The sequence below is a fragment of the Festucalex cinctus genome, chromosome 6 (assembly GCF_051991245.1).
Source record: "Festucalex cinctus isolate MCC-2025b chromosome 6, RoL_Fcin_1.0, whole genome shotgun sequence".
NCBI classification, from domain to species: Eukaryota; Metazoa; Chordata; class Actinopteri; order Syngnathiformes; family Syngnathidae; genus Festucalex; species Festucalex cinctus.
This window is the reverse complement of record NC_135416.1, coordinates 3,783,733-3,802,927: the sequence shown is the minus strand read 5'-3', so window position 1 is coordinate 3,802,927 and position 19,195 is coordinate 3,783,733. Positions and strand designations below refer to the sequence as shown.

At 37.9% G+C, this 19,195-nt stretch overlaps 2 protein-coding genes across 2 annotated transcripts; both read left to right on the top strand.

The window, feature by feature from the left end:
* Nucleotides 1-1,359: 1,359 nt before the first annotated feature.
* Nucleotides 1,360-5,654, top strand: msmo1 (methylsterol monooxygenase 1). Its single transcript, XM_077524351.1, has 6 exons — nucleotides 1,360-1,430; nucleotides 2,579-2,835; nucleotides 3,037-3,185; nucleotides 4,087-4,213; nucleotides 4,295-4,449; nucleotides 4,571-5,654. Exons 2-6 carry the CDS (start codon nucleotides 2,581-2,583, stop codon nucleotides 4,761-4,763), a joined length of 879 nt encoding a protein of 292 aa, XP_077380477.1. The 5' UTR covers nucleotides 1,360-1,430; nucleotides 2,579-2,580; the 3' UTR covers nucleotides 4,764-5,654.
* A 1,873-nt stretch (nucleotides 5,655-7,527) lies between these two features.
* Nucleotides 7,528-18,689, top strand: cpe (carboxypeptidase E). The gene is made up of 10 exons (XM_077524350.1): nucleotides 7,528-7,636; nucleotides 8,058-8,429; nucleotides 12,079-12,275; nucleotides 12,352-12,519; nucleotides 14,118-14,235; nucleotides 14,317-14,499; nucleotides 15,654-15,793; nucleotides 15,875-15,974; nucleotides 16,688-16,806; nucleotides 17,866-18,689. Exons 1-10 carry the CDS (start codon nucleotides 7,543-7,545, stop codon nucleotides 17,962-17,964), a joined length of 1,590 nt encoding a protein of 529 aa, XP_077380476.1. The 5' UTR covers nucleotides 7,528-7,542; the 3' UTR covers nucleotides 17,965-18,689.
* The last annotated feature ends 506 nt before the right edge of the window (nucleotides 18,690-19,195 follow it).

The following is a 19,195-nucleotide window of genomic DNA, read 5'->3' as shown; positions in this document are numbered from 1 at the left end:
AGTCCTCCCTCAACGTATTCAAAAACAAGATTTTTTTTTTTTTTGTATGATTTTTTTTTTAGCTTCCTTTTTTTTTTCCTGTAATAAATCGAAATGTCGAAGAAGGTTGCCAAACGCATGTCGTCCTAAAAAGAGGCTCGCTCTACCTGTAGCTATCTCTTCTTGTGAGGGCGACGTACAGTATCGCACGTGCTTTACTGTTGCCCGGCAGCCATGTTTGCTCACTGCATGCGCTCCCGCTGAGCTCATCTCCCCTTACGGACTAACCCTGTAAACTGACGTACTATGAATGTGCCAATTTTACAGCATCTTCTCTGATTTCATAAAGTGACCAAACTCTTTAGTGTGTTTTTCCTCCCTTTTTAGTGACTGCTTTCGCTGCATTCTTTTCGTCAACTGTATATCGAAGATGTCGTGTATGCTTAATGACTTTGGATATGTTTCGCATTACATGTTTTGTAGAGCATTATTATTAATAAATCATATGCTTCTTGTATTTAAAAAAAAAAAGAAAAAAGCTGTGAAATGACTTACAGTGATCTGTTTTTAAAAACTTTGCCAAATCAGTAAACTATTTAAATGGATTGTCATGTGCGTTTCTTTACCCCACCCACATTTTTGTGGAAAAAAAAAAAAAATCACGCCCTGTTCAGATGTTTGTGAAATACAAAAATGAGACACGAGAAATCTTTTCAATTTTTTTTCCACTGTTAATAGACCTATAACCTGTGCATATGATCTGTCCTAAGTACTTTTTGAGGAACCTTTTTCTTGATAAAATATATTTTAAAAAAATATGGATAATTTTTCCACACCCTTTTGTTGCTGAACTTTTTCTTATAAACAACTTTTATTGCGGTTTTTTTCTCTTGAATATAGGGAATATTTTCCTCAGAAAATATTTTTGTATTGCTAAAAAAAAAAAAATCCTAAAAAAATCTTTAAAGAAATGACCCTTTTCCCTAAAAACAATACTGTTAAATAAATTTAAAAAAATAAAATAATTACCTTAATTTTTCTTCCTGATAAAATGTTTTTTTTTTCCCTCAGAAATACTTTTTCTAAAAAAACAAACAAAGGAGGCTTTATCAAATGCTAATGCTTTTTTCTTTTGACTTTTTGTGATTCTGTTGATTATGTATCTCATATAACATATCAAACACATCTGTCCAATAAGTATTTATGAAGGCGAAACCTCCCCACGTATGAAAACGTTATGAAATCCGTGCTCGGCCTCTGATTGGCTGTCGCCGTGGCGATCCTCAGTCTCACTATCATCGCTTCATCTAGCCAGCCAATCAGTGACGCCACTTGATCCCGTGACGTAAGTCTGCTCTCCCCACTGGCCAATCGGAAGACCGTTCACTCAGCTACTTGCCGCTGGAGGACCAGGTACACAAAACACACACGCTTCTCAAGCCCGTGCTAAGGTGAGTGCTAATACAGTAATGCTAACAAGCGGACAGTTAGCTCAACTTTTAACCGTTTATTTATAAAACGAAGGACAATGACATGAATTGGCGATTTTAGTGGTGAAAAGAATAATACGAGCTGCTTTCGATAAAGTGGAAGGCACCCATTTTAGCCAGATACAGTAACTATTATTAAAGTTAATATTTGCTGTGAAAACTGGTCAAAATGGTCGTTTGCAAGTGCTGAAAAGCTTCGAAGGAAGGAGGAAGAACTTATTAAAACCTTTCATTTAATGATAAAATGATGTCACACGGTTAACATCACTCGTTTTTTCAAATGCATTTTATTTTATTTTTTTGTTGCTCGTTCAAAAAAATACACTAGTCGTTGACTATAACTATTTTATTTTAATTGTGAAAAAACTATTGCATGTCCACAGTTTCTTTATAATTATAGAACAAAAAATCAGTCTGTCCTTTCTATTAATTCAGTGTATTTATATACTTTTGTAATGAATATATTCAATTATAAGAACCACGTACATTGTGTCAATTTGCCAAATTATTTTTTATTACACTTGTTGTGAGCATGTGCAAAATAAAGTTAATGTGAAAATAATACAGTTGTCTAAAGTGATTAGACATGAAAAATGACCCTAAGTTGAGCCGCAGCAACAAAAAATATGTATTTTAGGTAATCATACAGCACAATATTAAGTGAATGGACGGCTTATCATAGCAGTGTGATAACAATTGTAAGCACAGTACTTTCTTATGTGTATTCTAAAGCCATTTTATCAAACTTATCTCATTTCGAAGACGATAATTTTTTTTTCTCCATTATTAGCCAGTTAAACTGTAACTACCATATGTGCCAGTTTCAAGAAAAAAAAGTTGTAAAGTTGCGATGATACAGTAAATTCTGCTAAAAAAAAATTTAGGGAAAAAAAATGACGAAAGCTGTATTTTTTTTTTCAAGGAAACAAAAGTCTAATGTTTACAAGAGCAAATATGTACTTTGAGGGAGTAAAAGTTTTTCATTTTTGTTTTATTGATGCCCTTTTGCACTTTTTAAAATAATATGACCTAATCCTTTGTTGCTAATTATTTTTGCGGACCCCTTTTACCCCGAGCTCCATAATGTATCTCGTCTCTCTGTGCGCCAGTCATGGAGGTGAACGGCACAGCCACCATCCTGAGCTCGGCCTACCTGGCGGCGGAGTACGTGGACGCGGCCTTGCCCGGGAACCCCTTGCAGCCCTCGTTCAAGCACGCGTGGGACTACATGCTGAGCAACTACACGAAGTTCCAGATCGCCACTTGGGGCTCTCTCATCGTCCACGAGTTGATCTACTTCCTCTTTTGCCTCCCTGGCTTCATCTTCCAGTTCTTACCCTTCATGCAGAAGTACAAAATCCAGCAGGTCAGTGTTTGGTTCTTTTTTTTGTTGTTGTTGTTGTGTTATCTTAGTTATACGGAGACAAGTACGCAACTTTGCCGCAAATATGTTGAATTTTGATTGTACGGGGTAAAACACAAATACGTGAAGTTACATTTTTTTTGGAATTGGAATTGTAAGATTTTGTGGATGGTTACTTTGGGTATATTTTGCGTATGCGCGCAGGACAAACCAGAGACGTGGGAGAAGCAGTGGCGGTGCTTCAAGATGTTGCTGTTCAACCACTTCTTCATCCAGCTGCCACTCATCTGCGGCACGTACTACTTCACCGAGTTCTTCAACATCCCCTACGACTGGGACTCCATGCCCCGATGGTCAGTGCAGGACACGCTGTTATTTTCACGGATTATGTTGTGTTAATGTTTATACAACATTAACAGAATGTTGCGATGACGCTTGTGTTAAAATTTATCTTCCATATTTAAATTTAGTCTCAGTTTTAGTCCAGTTTCAATCAAACTTGTTTGTTTTTACCATAGTTAGTTAACCTCATCTCGTTTTTATTTAGTCCATTTTTAGTCGACTATAAATCTAGCATTTTAGTCTTTCTTTTCGTCCAAGAAAATATCATTTTATTCGTCTAATTTTAGTCTACAAAAACTGTCAACATTTTAGTCTAGTTTTAGTCAGCACAATTATTTAATACCTGTATATTTTTTTTTGTAAGAAGATTATGATGAACATTTAGGATCTAAAACTATTTCACATACAATTTTCTCTCATCTTTTTTGATGAAAAGCAACATGACACACAATTACAGTATATCAAAAAATAATAAAAGCATCAAATTAATTATAGACAAAATATTAACTTTTTATTGCTAAAATGGGCTAAATAAGTGAAGTATCCCTTTAATATTTTAAATTTTTTTTTGACTTTTTGTTTTTGAAGCATTAAGGGGAAGTCAAGTTTCAACATTTTAACAACCAATCACGGCTCAGAAAACAAGTGAGGCGTGATTGGTCGTCCCCTGAGCAACTGTGATGTCATTGTCAGCTGATAGCAAGTGACAAAAAATGCCCCCCCCCCCGACATGGATAAAGTGGATTTTGCTGCTTAACTCATTCACTGCCATTGACGGAAAAAGTCGTCAAATGATGCATTTTCTTTGCTGGTCTGGCGATGAATGTGTTAATATGTATTACTAGAGAACAGTTTGAAAACTAACTGAATTTTATTTTATTATTACATTGCTGTGTGTGTGCGCGTACTCAGGCCGTACATCATGGCTCAGTGCTTCGGCTGCGCCGTGGTGGAAGACGCGTGGCACTACTTCCTCCACCGACTCCTCCACCACCGCAGGATCTACAAGTACATCCACAAAGTCCACCACGAGTTCACCGTGAGTTCTAATAAATACAAAGAAAAATCCAAATCCGGCGAGCTCGCTGATCCGCCCGCGCGCATTTCTGTGCCCAACCAGGCGCCGTTCGGCATGCAGGCCGAGTACGCCCACCCCGCCGAGACCATCATCCTGGGCGCCGGCTTCTTCATCGGCATCATGATCTTCTGCAACCACGTCTTCTTCCTGTGGGCCTGGGTGGCCGTGCGCCTGCTGGAGACCATCGACGTGCACAGGTAACCCCGTCTGACCCTCACGTTTTCCCACGTTGAGGAACGAGGCGACGATGACCTATTTAAAAAAAAAAAAAAAAAAAAAAAAAGAACAAACACATTGGAATTGTTTTGCCGCCCCCAGCGGGTACGACATCCCCGTCAACCCGTTGCACCTGATTCCGTTCTACGCCGGCGCCCGCTTCCACGACTTCCACCACATGAACTTTGTGGGCAACTACGCCTCCACCTTCACCTGGTGGGACAAGCTGTTCGACACCGACAACCAGTACAACAAGTACATGCACAATCGAGAAGGGGACAAGAAGATCCAGTAAAAAAAAAAAAAAAATCGTCTGGAATTGAATCTGGTTTCGATCCGGATTGACGCCTTTGTGCCTTTTTTTTTTTGCAGTGCGAGTATTGTGGTCTTCTGTTTGGCCAGAAATACAACAAGCATCAATATTCTCCTTTTTTGGCTGCTGTTTGATCTTTAAATATTATTGAACTAATTTTCTCCCAAAAACGTATAAAAAACATTTTATTTTAAATAGTGCCATGGTGCCAAAAAAAAAAACGTATTTATGCATTTTTAAAAATATTTTTATACAAGAGCATACTGAAGGCTTTGATGTCGCCTCTGACTTGAAGAGGTTGTTAAAAGCAATGGTAGTTATTACAAAAAACGTCCAGCAGGTGGCAGCAGAGTATAAGAGATCAACCCTCTCTTTCAAACAGGTTTGTGAATAATGATGAACATTAGCTATATTCTAATGCTAATTGCTACAAAACGGAAACAGTTAGAAATATAATTTTTTCCTTTTTGTTTAGACTTGTTTTGGTTCGACATATGGAGTTACATAGAACATAATTTGCAGTCAAGTAAGCTCCATCAGGAACTTGCCTTCGACTCCACATTATTGTTCATCCGAGAGACTTTTTTCTTTTTTTGTGCTGCTATTTTGGTTAGTAACAGGGTTCAAGTGGCCTTAAACTAGTAGTCTTAAACTGTTTTGTTTTTAATTTCCACCAGTTGTTTTTTTCCCCCTGTTGGTGAAAAGCTGGCCTCTATTTCTTAGCACTGACATCCATTAATTGAGGAAATACAGGATGTGAGGTAAAAAGATAAACAGTAATCCACAGTTTTATTATTTTTTTAAATACATCCCACAAAGAAACCCCGAAATATTTTTGTGTTCATGTTGGAATAAAAATATGAATATGCCTGACTATGTACTCTTGTCCCAAATATGTACTGAATCTAGTGTCGGTTTTCCTACATATGCCCAACTACTGCACCGAGGACACACCCCTGCGGCCATATCTTGCACACACACGCAAACGGTGCTGCGACAAGTCAGCATGCAGCAGCAGCTAACAAACAGGAAGTCTGAAAAATCGAATGCCGTTTGATAGATACTTGCAACTGACTCAAAAGTGATTGACTACCGCTGATTTAAATGGAAAATTATTAGCAAAAATCAATAAATAAATGTATTATACCTGTCACTGACTGCCTGGTGGCGGAGTAGCCACTTTTAAAACAAGCTCAATCATGTGGTTTGTGCAGGTAGGCTAGATGGTATATGTGTTTGTATGGGTGTAGGTCAGGGGTGTCAAACATAAGGCCCGCGGGCCGGATCAGGCCCGCAAAGGGGTTTAATCCGGCCCGCGAGATAATTTTGTAAAGTTAAAAAAAAATAAATAAATTGTAATGTCGGACTAATGAATCAGTCGGCCACAATCAAAATATATCAAATTTGTAACTTCACAAGCAGTCCCTGTACGGGGGAAATCGTCCTGGATGTCATTATTTTACACACAACGTAAAGTTACGGTTTGTTTAATTATTATTATTATTATTATTATTATTATTATTATTAATGTATTTATTTATTTTTATCATTAGACCAACAAACGTGTTAAATACGACACAAATTCAATTCCTGGTAAGTTAACACAAATCAATATGACAAGGATTAGTGTCCTTATAACGTCATTACCTGCACCACGCAATGCATTCTGGGAACAATACATATGAAAAACACGTCGATTTAACACGTCCAGGACTCTGTTCCATTTGCATTTGTATTCTTTTTTGGAACAATATGATGACAGTTGAGCTCCATAATTTTGGGCTGGCACACAAATAGCGAAAATCTGCGTCTAATTGACAGCAATCGTTTTTAACTCTTTGACCGCCAAAAACGTTTAATAACAATCAGTAAAATCAACGTTAAAACATTTTTTTTTTTTTCTCCCCCCCTCCAATGTCTAAGTGCAGCGCTGCCTGGTCAATGGGTTGTGGAATCTAAAACACTCTAAACCATGGCCAGCAGATGGAAGCATTGTCTCTCTTTTCGTCAATGATCAAAGCCGCTGTCATATCAAAGTTTTTTCTTTAATGTGTGGCAGTAAAAGAGTTCAGTTCTATTACCGTTATTTTACCGATGCGGCCCACTTGGTCATATATTTTCCTCCATGCGGCCCCTGAGCTGACATGAGTTTGACACCACTGGTGTAGGTGGTATGGTGAACAACGGCGACCTCTTGTGGCCATTTTACAATCGGGAACTTGCCATTTCATGCAATGGGGAAGTGTTGTGATTTTTTATATATTTTTTTGTATTATTATTTATTGAAATAACAAAAATACAAAACACAACAACCAGGGGGGAGACAAATACATATGAAAATATATTTCTACAAAAATATATTATACAGCTCACATAAATATAAGGTTTTGTTGCTTTCTTATTTGTGGAATGACCAATAGACTTAATATATTGTTTGACTTCATTTTCGAACATGAAAAAAACTAGGTCTCTGCTTAATGTATCGACATTTGTGTATGTGCCATTTTGCCAATATGAGAACAAAAATAATTATATGAAAAGCGTTTTCATTGGGGAAGTGCTGTAATGGTAACCTTGCTCTCGCAAGATGAATTCTCGCGGTATTTGTGCCGCTCCCGCAGATAACTGCAGTTCCCGAACCACTGGTGGTTCCGACCAATCACAGAGCGACATGGTGTTTGGGGGGCGGGATATGCAACTGTGACGACACCCGGAAGCAAGCGCCGACGCCGGAGCTAACAAACAAACCTAACATGGACGAATGGACGCTGCAATTAATTCTGTTCTCGCAGAAAGACTTACCGTTTCCTTGTTTAATTTTGAACAGCGAGGGGCGTGTCACGCATTTCTAGCTGGTAAGATGTTCGCGCTTTTCTCCCCTTCGACATGAAAGGAGATGGCGTTTTGAAATTTTCACCCGTGGCCGTGATTGGTTAAAACAAACGTGAAGAATGTCGCATCGTCCAATCAGCTCGAATTATTGGACAGAATGTCCAGCCTTTTCCCCGACGAAATTACTGTGGAGCGGTACCGGATGGATATGATTCGCCAGGTTACTGTAATGGAATATATAGGTCTTTCTTTAAAAAATACATGTCATTGTTTTATGTATAAAAAGTTGAGTATCAAAAAAGTGGGAGGGGGAAAAAAATAACAACCTTCAGCCGTCACACATTGTCCATTGTCGTGAAGCCCGCCAGTGTCTTTTATTTTGAACTCACTCCGTCACCGGACGTGCTCTTCTCCCGCTTTGTAACTTGACACTGCCTCACTCAGGTACGCATCCTCGCGGAGGGGAGACGAAGAAGGAGGGACGAAGAAAAAAAAAAAATCGCCGAGCCAATAATCCATCCTTCCACCCAGCGAGGCCAGCAGCATCCACCCAACTCTCCTCTCACCACCATCGCACGACGACGGCCATGAAGGCGCTCTTGTTGCTGGTGCTGGCGGGCGCGACGTCGCTCGCGCTGTCGGCGGACGGCGACATCTCGTTCGAGTACCACCGCTACGACGAGCTGCGCAAGGCTTTGGTGTCCGTGTGGCTGCAATGTCCCACCATCGCGCGCATCTACACCATCGGCGAGAGCTTCGAGGGGCGCGAGATGCTCGTCCTCGAGATGTCCGACAACCCCGGCGTGCACGAACCGGGTCAGTACATTTAGTCCATTTTTTTTTTTTTTTTTTTTTTTTTTTTGCCCTCAAGCAAAAGTTGCTTCGTGCTTTTATTTTTGGCGCATAGCGGTTGGGTGACATTGATTGGAGCGACTCGCTCTTGCAGGTGTTCTTGTATCGTTCGGGAGCCGCCGCGCGTTAAAAGCACAAATTTCCACCACCAACAACTACAAAATGAATAAAAGAGAGAAAGCAGCGTCAAGACGCCATTTTGCAGCTCGATGCTGATCCGCGGTGGTGATTCCGAGTTGAAACGAGCCGCAGGCGGCCGAGCTGCATGCGCCATTGGCAAGCTTATTTATTAAGCAGGTGCAGCTTTTCATTTCATGACACAATAAAAAAAAACATTGCTGGGTGCAAAACAAACATTCCCTGCAGGTACTCCAATAGACGAATGACTCAGGATCACGTAAAATAATTTTGTTATTTATTAGTTTTGTCGTAATTATTATTTTTCTATTTTTTGTATTGTATTTATACAATACAAAAAATATTGTTTAATTAATGATAAATCAAGCCATCTTCTTCCCTTTTCCAAGATTTTACCAATTATATTAATTTTTGATCGATTGATTGATTTGTTTATTGACCATATAAACGAGTAGCTGAATTTTTTTTTAAAAAACATTTTAGCATTTTCTTTTTTAAATATATTTGCAAATTGTTGAAAAATTTTCAGACTTTATTCATTTATATAGTTTTTTAAAAATGATTTTAGCATCTAAATTTTAAATATCCCTTCTTATTAAATACACTTGTAAAATTAATTATTTTTATTATTATTATTAATTAATTAATTAATTAATACATTTATATTATATACCGTAATCTATCATTCTGTCATTCAACCGTGTAAGGTTTTATCTGACTAAATAAATCTGTTTTATCGATTAATTCATTTATTATTGTTGTTGTTAATACATGAAAATAATACAATGCTCTATATCCCAATGTTGTGTGTATTATAGTGCACCATTTTTAAAATGATCTATTTCCATCTTTGGACCTTTTTGACATGTTTTATTTGAGTAATTTTTCATTAATTATGATTGGTATTTTAACATTTTTTTTTATTTTGCATATATTTAAATAAATTAAATATGCCTTACTAATTGTAACATTCTAATTTTTTCACTATTTTTGAAATAAATAAATGCATACATTAATTAATTAATTGAGGCTAATGCCACAGCACCCCCCTGATATAAATAAATAAATAAATAAATAAAAAGTTGAGTTTGAATGTAAACAAACAACTGCAGTCTTCTCGCAGCTGCTTATTCATCCGTTGGTAAGGATTGGCTCAATTCTCTCGCTTAACTTTACTTCATTTTCACACCAATAAAGAATGCAAGAAAAGAGCAAGTAACCAAAATAAAACATGACTTGCATCGTCTGAGGCTCATGTACAATTAAGCTCATAAAAGCGAGGTGGTCGCGTGCAAACACGACTCACAGTAGAATTATGGAGGCTTTTTTTTTTTTTTTTATATTGCTACCAGATGTCAGAAATAGTGCAGCCATGTTTTTAAAAGCTCCCCTCAAGGTGCCTGCCTAAGGCGGGGCGGAAATAGCGGTCGCCGTGGCAACAGATCGGCTTAGCGTGCTGAGCCGTCCGCCGGCTCTCGTGGTTGGCTCGGGGGCCGTCTCGGGAGAGAGTAGAGCCACTGCTGCCCCCCCCCACCACCACCTCGCATCCCTCCACCACCGCCCACCCGAAACTGCATCTGTTAGGAAGCCGCCATCTGTCACAGGGTTCTTCTGTGTGCCATGACGTGACGCTCTGCCGTGTAGTAGTACAAGCTGCGACGCTTGGATTGAACTGTTTACGCTCTGTTTACGAATCGGAAGAGAAGGCGACTAGTTGGCTAAAAGCTTCGTTTAGTGTGCGTGCTTCAAGTTTGGAAGCAATCGGGTAAAATCATGGAAATATCCCAAATCATCCTTAAAATGGTGGCTTCAAACAGTCACTTAATGTTAACAAGCCGCGTGTTTTTCGCCAGTCGCCTAACAACCCACTCTACACTTCCATGGTTTCCATGGCAACTCTGGGCACACGCCCTTCCACCCGTCCTCTTCCTCCATGATGACGTCATTCTGTCATCGCCGCGGAAACCATAATGACAAGCTGGCGTGTACAAAAAAAATGAGGCGGCAGTAAAGAGCTGACTCACCTGAAGTTGCATATTAAACTTAGACTAGAGAACGCATGGATTCTTCTCATATCTGCCTGTACATGATGATGTAGTTGGTCACAAAAACACGTCACGGTAGACCGCTATATGATATGCCATATTTTTTCTGCTGCTGTTCTGTATAAATGGCAAAGGTGGAAATTTGCGTTATTTACAGTGAAAGCGGCTAACTATTTTTTTCCTGCCTTTTTTTTTTTTCTCCATGTTGCCATTCTGTATAAGTGGCAAATGATTGGTAAATTGACATACTAGTGAAGCGTCTGATTGAGTAACTGGTCTGCTAATCAATTTATTGACTGACCTATTTACCAAATGACTGCTTAGCCCACAAGCTAACCAACTGACAGACTGACTTACTAAATAAATCAACTGACTGACAGCTGTCTAAATAATCGACTCATTAGCTCACTTCTTACTAGGGGTGTGCTCAAAAAATCGATACGGCAATATATCGTTGCGGGCCTCATTACAATACACGTATCGATACGCAGGCCTCAGAATCGATATTGCTTGTTAACTTTAAATAGGCAGTTAACGTTTGCCTTTGCAGCTTGCATTGTACCTAAAAAAAAACAGAAACCAGCGTCTTTGAAGTTAATTGCCTTCGATTAATGCAAAAATTGCTCACCAGTGATTGGACACGTGTGTCTTGCTAAGAAAAATGAAAGCAGAGGAAGAATATCAACATTTATTTACTTGTAAACTTAACATGGCACATGTCTCATGTGGGATACATATGTATCGCGATACGTATCGCATCGTGGCCCCTGTATCGTGATACGTATCGCATCGTGGCCCCTGTATCGTGATACGTATCGCATCGTGGCCCCTGTATCGTGATACGTATCGCATCGTGGCCCCTGTATCGTGATACGTATCGTATCGTGGCCCCTGTATCGTGATACGTATCGCATCGTGGCCCCTGTATCGTGATACGTATCGCATCGTGGCCCCTGTATCGTGATACGTATCGCATCGTGGCCCCTGTATCGTGATACGTATCTCATCGTGGCCCCTGTATCGTGATACGTATCTCACCGTGGCCCCTGTATCGTGATACGTATCGCATCGTGGCCCCTGTATCGTGATACGTATCGCATCGTGGCCCCTGTATCGTGATACGTATCGCATCGTGGCCCCTGTATCGTGATACGTATCGCATCGTGGCCCCTGTATCGTGATACGTATCGCATCGTGGCCCCTGTATCGTGATACGTATCACATTGTGGCCCCTGTATCGTGATACGTATCACATTGTGGCCCCTGTATCGTGATACGTATCACATTGTGGCCCCTGTATCGTGATACGTATCGCATCGTGGCCCCTGTATCGTGATACGTATCGTATCGTGGCCCCTGTATCGTATCGTGAGGTTGGCGGCAATCCCCAGCCCTAGTTGCAAGTGACGGCGCGTTTTTGTTGTGCGCAGGCGAGCCCGAATTCAAGTACATCGCCAACATGCACGGCAACGAGGCGGTGGGCCGGGAGCTTTTGGTCTACCTGGCGCAGTACCTGTGCAACCAGTACCAGCAGGGCAACGAGACCGTCATGGACCTGATCCACAACACGCGCGTCCACCTCATGCCCTCCATGAACCCGGACGGATTTGAGAAAGCCGCCTCACAGGTGACCTCGGCCGATCCGACGACGCCTTTTGAATGACGGCTGAGCCGTGTTTTAAAAAGTCCACCTTGTGGTTCAGTCCGGAGAGATCAAGGACTGGTTCGTGGGCCGTACCAACGCGCAGGGGGTGGACCTGAACCGCAACTTCCCCGACCTGGACAGAATCGTCTACGTCAATGAGCGAGAGGGAGGAGCCAACAACCACCTGCTGCAGAATATGAAGAAGTCTGTGGATGAAAACACCAAGGTGGGTCGGGGGGGGGGTGGGGGTGGGGGGGTGGGGTGGGGGTAATAAATAGTTAGTTTCAGTATTTTTTATTTTATTTTTTTTTAAAGCCATGGAAGCGACATCATCTCTAGGTACTTTTCTATTGGTTGCTGCTGATGACATCACTTCTGAGTGACACACTTTCAGACGTCCTTATTCCGATTAATGTCAAAAATAAATCTACTTAAGATCAAATTTAAAATTATCCACAAAGGCTAATGCATTAAAGTAATTACCAAAGACTAAAACGAAGGACTTTTTTTTTTATGCTATCATTTTGTTAGTTTTTGTTAGTTTTGTATATAAAATGTAGTTTCAGTTAGTTTTCATTTAAAAAAAATATTTTTGTTTTTATTTTATTCCGTTAATGAAATTGTTTTTTGTTTTGTTTTTTAAATTGAATGATTTTTTTTTTCATTAGTTTTAGTTCACTAAAATATTTTTACTGTATTATTTAATTTAGTGAACTAAAATATCCTTGGCTACATCCCACCTAACTACACTCAAAAAAGAATATTTGCGTTTCATATCTTAAATGTAACGCATAATCATGATCATTTTGTGCTGTGACATCATCACAAGTTTACTGTGGTCGGCCTACAATAAAAAAAAAAAAAAAAATCTACCAACTGACCAAAATGATGAAGTTTTTTTTTTTTTCGTTCCAAGTACAGCCTTTGCAATTTGAATTTTTTTTTTTTGAATTTGCATTCTTGTACACTACAATTTCGATTTGAATCTGATTCATGGTTCAGCCCGAATGTAAATACACAGTAAATTCTGTAGAGTAAATTTGACTCTATTTAGAAACTAAATAGACTCAGTTTTAAGTCAAGTCAAGTCAAGTTAATTTATATAGCTCGTGTCAGGTGGAATATTAACTCATTCACTCCCAACCATTTTCACTTAAGTGTTTTCCTGGATTTTGACTGATTTTCAAGGCCTGCGAAATTTTATTATGTTCTATTGCTATACAAATATGGAACAAATCAAAAGAGAGATTAGAGTCTCTTCTTTTATCAGGGAAAAAAAGTATATTCCTATCTGTTTCCGCTGTGCAGCAATTAGCAATAGAACATAGCTAAGTTTCATCGTTTTTCACAAATCTGCTTAGAACTGTGGGGAAATCAGCTTGTTTTAACATGGCCTGGTTGATCTCTTATACTCTGCTGCCACTCAACCATTTTCTGCAGTAGAGAGACTGCATCAAAGCCTTCTCTATGCTCTGGCATAAAAAAAACAACAACAAAAAACGTATAAATACGTCTTTGGGACACTTAAAACATTTAAAATATGACGTATTTATACGTTTTTGGGAGCTAATGAGTTAATAATTCCAAGAGTTTTTGGTCTCCTGGTCTCCTCTCAACTATAAGCAAACAGTAGGAGGGGCATAGCTCAGGTGATGGTATGAGTTCATTCCTCAACCCTTGAGTGACTTTTATTATTTTCTCAATTCTTTATTTTACGCTCTTCCAAGTGTAAATATTACTCTAAAACTGACTTTGGTCAAATTTACTGTACAGAATTTTCTATGTCCAAGCAAAAATGTTCATGTTATTTGTCTGTATTTGCAGCTGGCTCCAGAAACCAAAGCGGTGATCCACTGGATCATGGACATCCCCTTCGTCCTCTCGGCCAACCTGCATGGCGGAGATGTGGTGGCCAACTACCCCTATGACGAAACCCGCAGTGGTAAATCATCATATCGTATTCGAATGAGCTTCAGAATGAATCGAAACTCACTGTTTGTTTTTTTCTGTTTCGGCGTGGAAGGCTCGGCCCACGAGTACAGCGCCAGCCCCGACGACGCCATCTTCAAGTCGCTGGCCAAGGCCTACTCGGGCTACAACCCGGTCATGTCCGACCCGCAGCGGGCGCCCTGCCGCAAGAACGACGACGACTCCAGCTTCAAGGACGGCATCACCAACGGGGGAGCCTGGTACAGCGTGCCGGGCGGTAAGAAATACGAGATTTGCGGAAATGAAACTCCTCAACTCACTTCAACATAGTTCCATGGCACCACAATGTCAAAATATGGCACCAAGGTAATCGCTGTATTACCTGAGCCTAAGCACAAAACAGTAAATAGGTGAGTTTTCCACTGAATAATGAAAGACAGGTTTGAAAAAAAAAATTCTAATTGTAATTTAATTAAAATTATATAATATATCATTTGAAATTAGAATTAGAAATTTTCTTCAGTGAAATAATCGTGTATTTTAAATTAATATTTTGCATTTATTTTCATTTAAATGATTTTTTAAAATTATTATTTAAAAAAAATTAACTGAGGAAATATTATTTTGTTTTTCAATGTAATTATTCTCTTTTTTAATATAATATAATTAAAAAAAAATGTGTTTCACATAAAGAAAAAACAATCCAGAAATTTGGTATATGCATTTTCATTGGATTTTGATTTTCAATAGTTTTATTTATTGAAAAACAAATTTGAGTGTAAATACTTTTTATTTATTTAAATTCAAGTTAATGAAAACATATTTCAATGCAATTATTCATTTATTTTTTTTAAATAAAATGTAATTTTAGCATGAAAATATTCTTTCATTTAATCTGAGAAAAATAGTTGGGGTCTCAATGTAATTAATTAACATGAATAAAAATATTTGTGTTTGACTGCAATGTATTTCTATAAATGTAATTAAAAATACTTTATTTTAATAAAAAATTTTTTTATTTTAATTTCATCAATTTAATAAAATATTTGTTGAAATGGATTTAGTTACAGTTTTCTGAATTTAATAAAAAATATTTTGTGTTTCACAAAAAGAAAATACATGCCTTTTATTTGATAGCGACGATATTACAAAAAAAAATATAAAATAAAGCTACAATATGTAATTTCAATTTAAAGCTACGTATGTAACAATTTTATCTTACAAGCATTAAGTTGTTGTTTTACATCACTTTAAAAAGAAAGGTCATTTCAAATCGCCTTAACTTTAATTGCCTATCGTACTGGTGGACCAACCAGTACACTTCCTGTGTTCTGTTAGCTTTAGCATAGTCACTAGCATAAAGTATGCTCATCTAAATAAGCGCTGTTAGCATTTAGCTCATGCAAAATCATTGCTGTTGTGGTGTTGCAGGAATGCAGGACTTCAACTACCTGAGCAGCAACTGCTTCGAGATCACGCTGGAGCTCAGCTGCGACAAATTCCCAGCCGAAGACTTGCTCAAGAGCTACTGGGAACAGAACCGCAACTCGCTGATCAGCTACATCGAGCAGGTGGAGGGCGGACATGTGCCAAGTTAGCTTCGGCCGTGAATCAAATGATGCGATTTTGGCTCCGTGCGTGCGTTTGTTCAGGTTCATCGCGGCGTCAAGGGCTTCGTGCGAGACCTGCAGGGCAACGCCATTAGCAACGCCACCATCTCCGTGGAGGGCATCGAGCACGACATCACCACAGGTAGCCATGCAAACCCGACATAAATGCGCAGCTAAGCTAGCAAAACTCATTTGTAGCTATTTTCAGTAAGCATTAGATCAGGGCTGGGCAAACTCGGTCCTCGAGGGCCGGAGTCCTGCAGGTTTTGGAGGTTTCCCTCTTCCAACAGAAACTGATTCCAATCAACAGGATCGTTATCCGGCTTATGCAGAGCTTGCTGATCATATATCAGCTGTGTTGGAGAAGGGAAACATCCAAAACCTGCAGGACTCCGGCCCCCGAGGACCGAGTTTGCCCACCCCTGCATTAGATGCATGCAGCAAAACAAATTCTGAATAATTGGATTCATTTTTTTTAACTCGCAATTTTGCAATTTATCTTATTAATATTATTATTTATTTAACTTATAATAATAATAAGGATCGAACACCAAACTTCCTTAGAGAAATACACATTTAGAAAAATAAGCGTATTTTTTTGGACATGTTCTTAAAGTAAACGCAAACATTTTGACATCCCTCCATTCCATCACCTTCTCTTGCTCGTTCGGCTATCTGCAAGCGGTTAAGAATGCGGCCAGCGACATCACCCATCGGTTTGATTCCACCAACATGCTTCACTAAAAGCCCTTTCAATTCTGTTAGTTGGCAGCATGGCCCCCTCTTGTGGACACATTCGGTATCGCAACTTTCTCACGCCTTCTAAAATGTTGCTTCCCCCCCCCCCCCCCCCAGCCAAAGATGGCGACTACTGGCGCCTGCTGACTCCCGGCAACTACAAGGTGGCGGCCTCGGCTCCGGGATACCTGAGCGTCATCAAGAAGGTGGCCGTTCCGCACAGCCCCGCCACCAGGGTACGAACCATAATCTCAATTACATTTTCATTTTGAAAGCTTAAATGCAGAATTTCCTTTAAAGTCAAATGCAATTGAACTGCACTCAAACAAGTTGAAGCTAAAGCACAGAGTCAAAGTTCACTTTGATTCAGTAATTGTTTTGTACCGCTAGAGGGCGTACCAGACTTTAAAATGTCATAACTTGAATGGATGGATTTTCTCTTAAAAAAAAAAAAAAAAAAAAAGGTATCTGTATTCAATAATAAGTGGTTCAGAAAACAATACAACTAATTAATTAATAAAATAATAATAATAATTTACATACATATATTTTTAAAAAATTAGATATTCAATTATTAAATAATGTAATAATTAATTAACATATATATTAATAATTATATTTTTAAAAATAGATATTAAATTAAAATGCAATAATAGTTAAAAAAAATATATATATATGTATTCCATTCTTTTATTATTGTAAAGTACAATATGTATATAGTTTTTTTTTAATTCATTTTAAACTGTTGTTTATAATTGTGTTTCATTAATTAATCTTAAATTATAATGTATTTTTTCTAATAAAAATAAAAATACAATGATGACATCAAAAATGTAATTTTGCTGTAAAAGAATGCTAAGAATTAAGAATTTTAGTTAAATATTTTAGACAAAAAAAAAGGAAATAGATATTATAAAATATGGAAAATAAATACATATAAAAAATTAAAGCCATGTTGCTAAAATATTTTAAATCTTAAAAAAAAAATCAAAATATACGTGAATATGTACCATATTTACCATTATGTTACCATTAACAGTATTTGTATTTTTCTCTTCTTTTTGTTTAATTGACTCAAATAAAGGATGAATGAAATGAAATATTTGAATATAATAAAACATTGTATCATGAAATACTCTTATTAAACATATGTTTAGTTAATTTTTTTTTTAAATGAATGTAGTTGACAAAATATATTCAGAACAAAATAATGCTCTAAAACAAAAAATATTAAATATGCAATGAAGCACATGTTATTTATGTTGTTTGACTACGTTTTTTTTTTTTTTGTGCAGGTGGACTTTGAGCTGGAGTCTCTGATGGAGCGAAAGGAGGAGGAGCGCGAGGAGCTGATGGACTGGTGGAAGATGATGTCCGAGACGCTCAACTTCTAAACGGACGCTGGACACATCGTTTTTATTCCCTTCTCTTCTTCCTTCGTGTTTGAATAGACACACGCGCGCACACGCGCGCACACGCATTACCTGTTGTGTCATTTGGTCGTTCATCGTGAGTGGTAACCATGGCAACCATCCCTATAACTTATGAGCTACAGATACGCACACGTGCACAAATAATGTGGAGTAATAAGGACTGATGATGAAGGATAAAACATTCACTGTTAAAAAATAAAATAAAAAAAAAACACTATCGTCTTCATCATCATCATCATCATCATCATCATCATTGATTGCAGCACAGCTTGGCTTTGAGCACAGAATGACTTCTTATTCTTATGAATAATAACATACATCTATACATATAAATATATATTGGACTGTATTTATCAACCAAATTATAGCGAGAAAAGTTGGTGTTTATTTTTTGTTTTTGTTTTTTTTGTTTTGTAACGTTTCAAGAGCAAACCCAAAGCCATTCCTTTGTAGGTGCAACACACAATAAGGAACTGTGAACGCTTTTTTTTTTTTTTTATAATTTCATTTGAATGTGCTTGATACGAAACTGAATGGACACAAAATATCGTATATCGAGACTGTACACGTGGGGAAGAATATCGCTGAATGTATAGCTGTTGAAAAGGGACTTATATAAACGACTGTATTTAAGAATGGAACCCATTCAACAAACAATAAAACTCCCTGTTTATGTTGTCATGGTGCGTGCTCGTGTTTTTTGGGGGTTGTACTTAATGCAATGGTTGCTATACTATACTTACCCATGGATGTTTTAAATAAATGCCTTACTATGCATGGGTGTAAAAAAAAAAAAAAAAAAAAAGTCTCAGAATAGCCTACATGGTAGTTTAAAAAAAAGCATGCCTTACTATATATGGTCGTTGAAAAAAATTTTGAAAAAAAACACCTTGCGATACACGGTCATTAAAAAAAAAAAAGTCTTACTATACATGGTCGTTTTAAAAAAAACAAAACATTACTTTCCATGGTTGTTTAGAAAAAAATAAAAGCCTTACTATACTATTACTATACTTGTTAATTATTATTTTTAAAAACAAATAAATGCCTGACTATACATGGTCGTCTTTTTTTTTTTTTTTTTTTTTTTTTTTTTTAATGCCTTACTATACATGGCTATTGTTTTTCTTTTAATAAATGTCTTAAAATACATGGTAACGTTTTAGAAGAAATATTAAAACAATTACTATAA

What these genes read in the sequence shown, in the direction of transcription:
- cpe (XM_077524350.1), top strand. Translation starts at nt 7,543, where the DNA reads ATGGACGCTGCAATTAATTCTGTTCTCGCAGAAAGACTTACCGTTTCC. An exon ending in CTGGTACAGCGTGCCGGGCG is followed by an intron (nt 14,500 to 15,653) that starts GTAAGAAATACG and finishes GTGGTGTTGCAG; the next exon opens with GAATGCAGGACTTCAACTAC. An exon ending in CGAGCACGACATCACCACAG is followed by an intron (nt 15,975 to 16,687) that starts GTAGCCATGCAA and finishes CCCCCCCCCCAG; the next exon opens with CCAAAGATGGCGACTACTGG.
- msmo1 (XM_077524351.1), top strand. Translation starts at nt 2,581, where the DNA reads ATGGAGGTGAACGGCACAGCCACCATCCTGAGCTCGGCCTACCTGGCG. An exon ending in TGGGACTCCATGCCCCGATG is followed by an intron (nt 3,186 to 4,086) that starts GTCAGTGCAGGA and finishes GCGCGTACTCAG; the next exon opens with GCCGTACATCATGGCTCAGT. An exon ending in GAGACCATCGACGTGCACAG is followed by an intron (nt 4,450 to 4,570) that starts GTAACCCCGTCT and finishes TGCCGCCCCCAG; the next exon opens with CGGGTACGACATCCCCGTCA.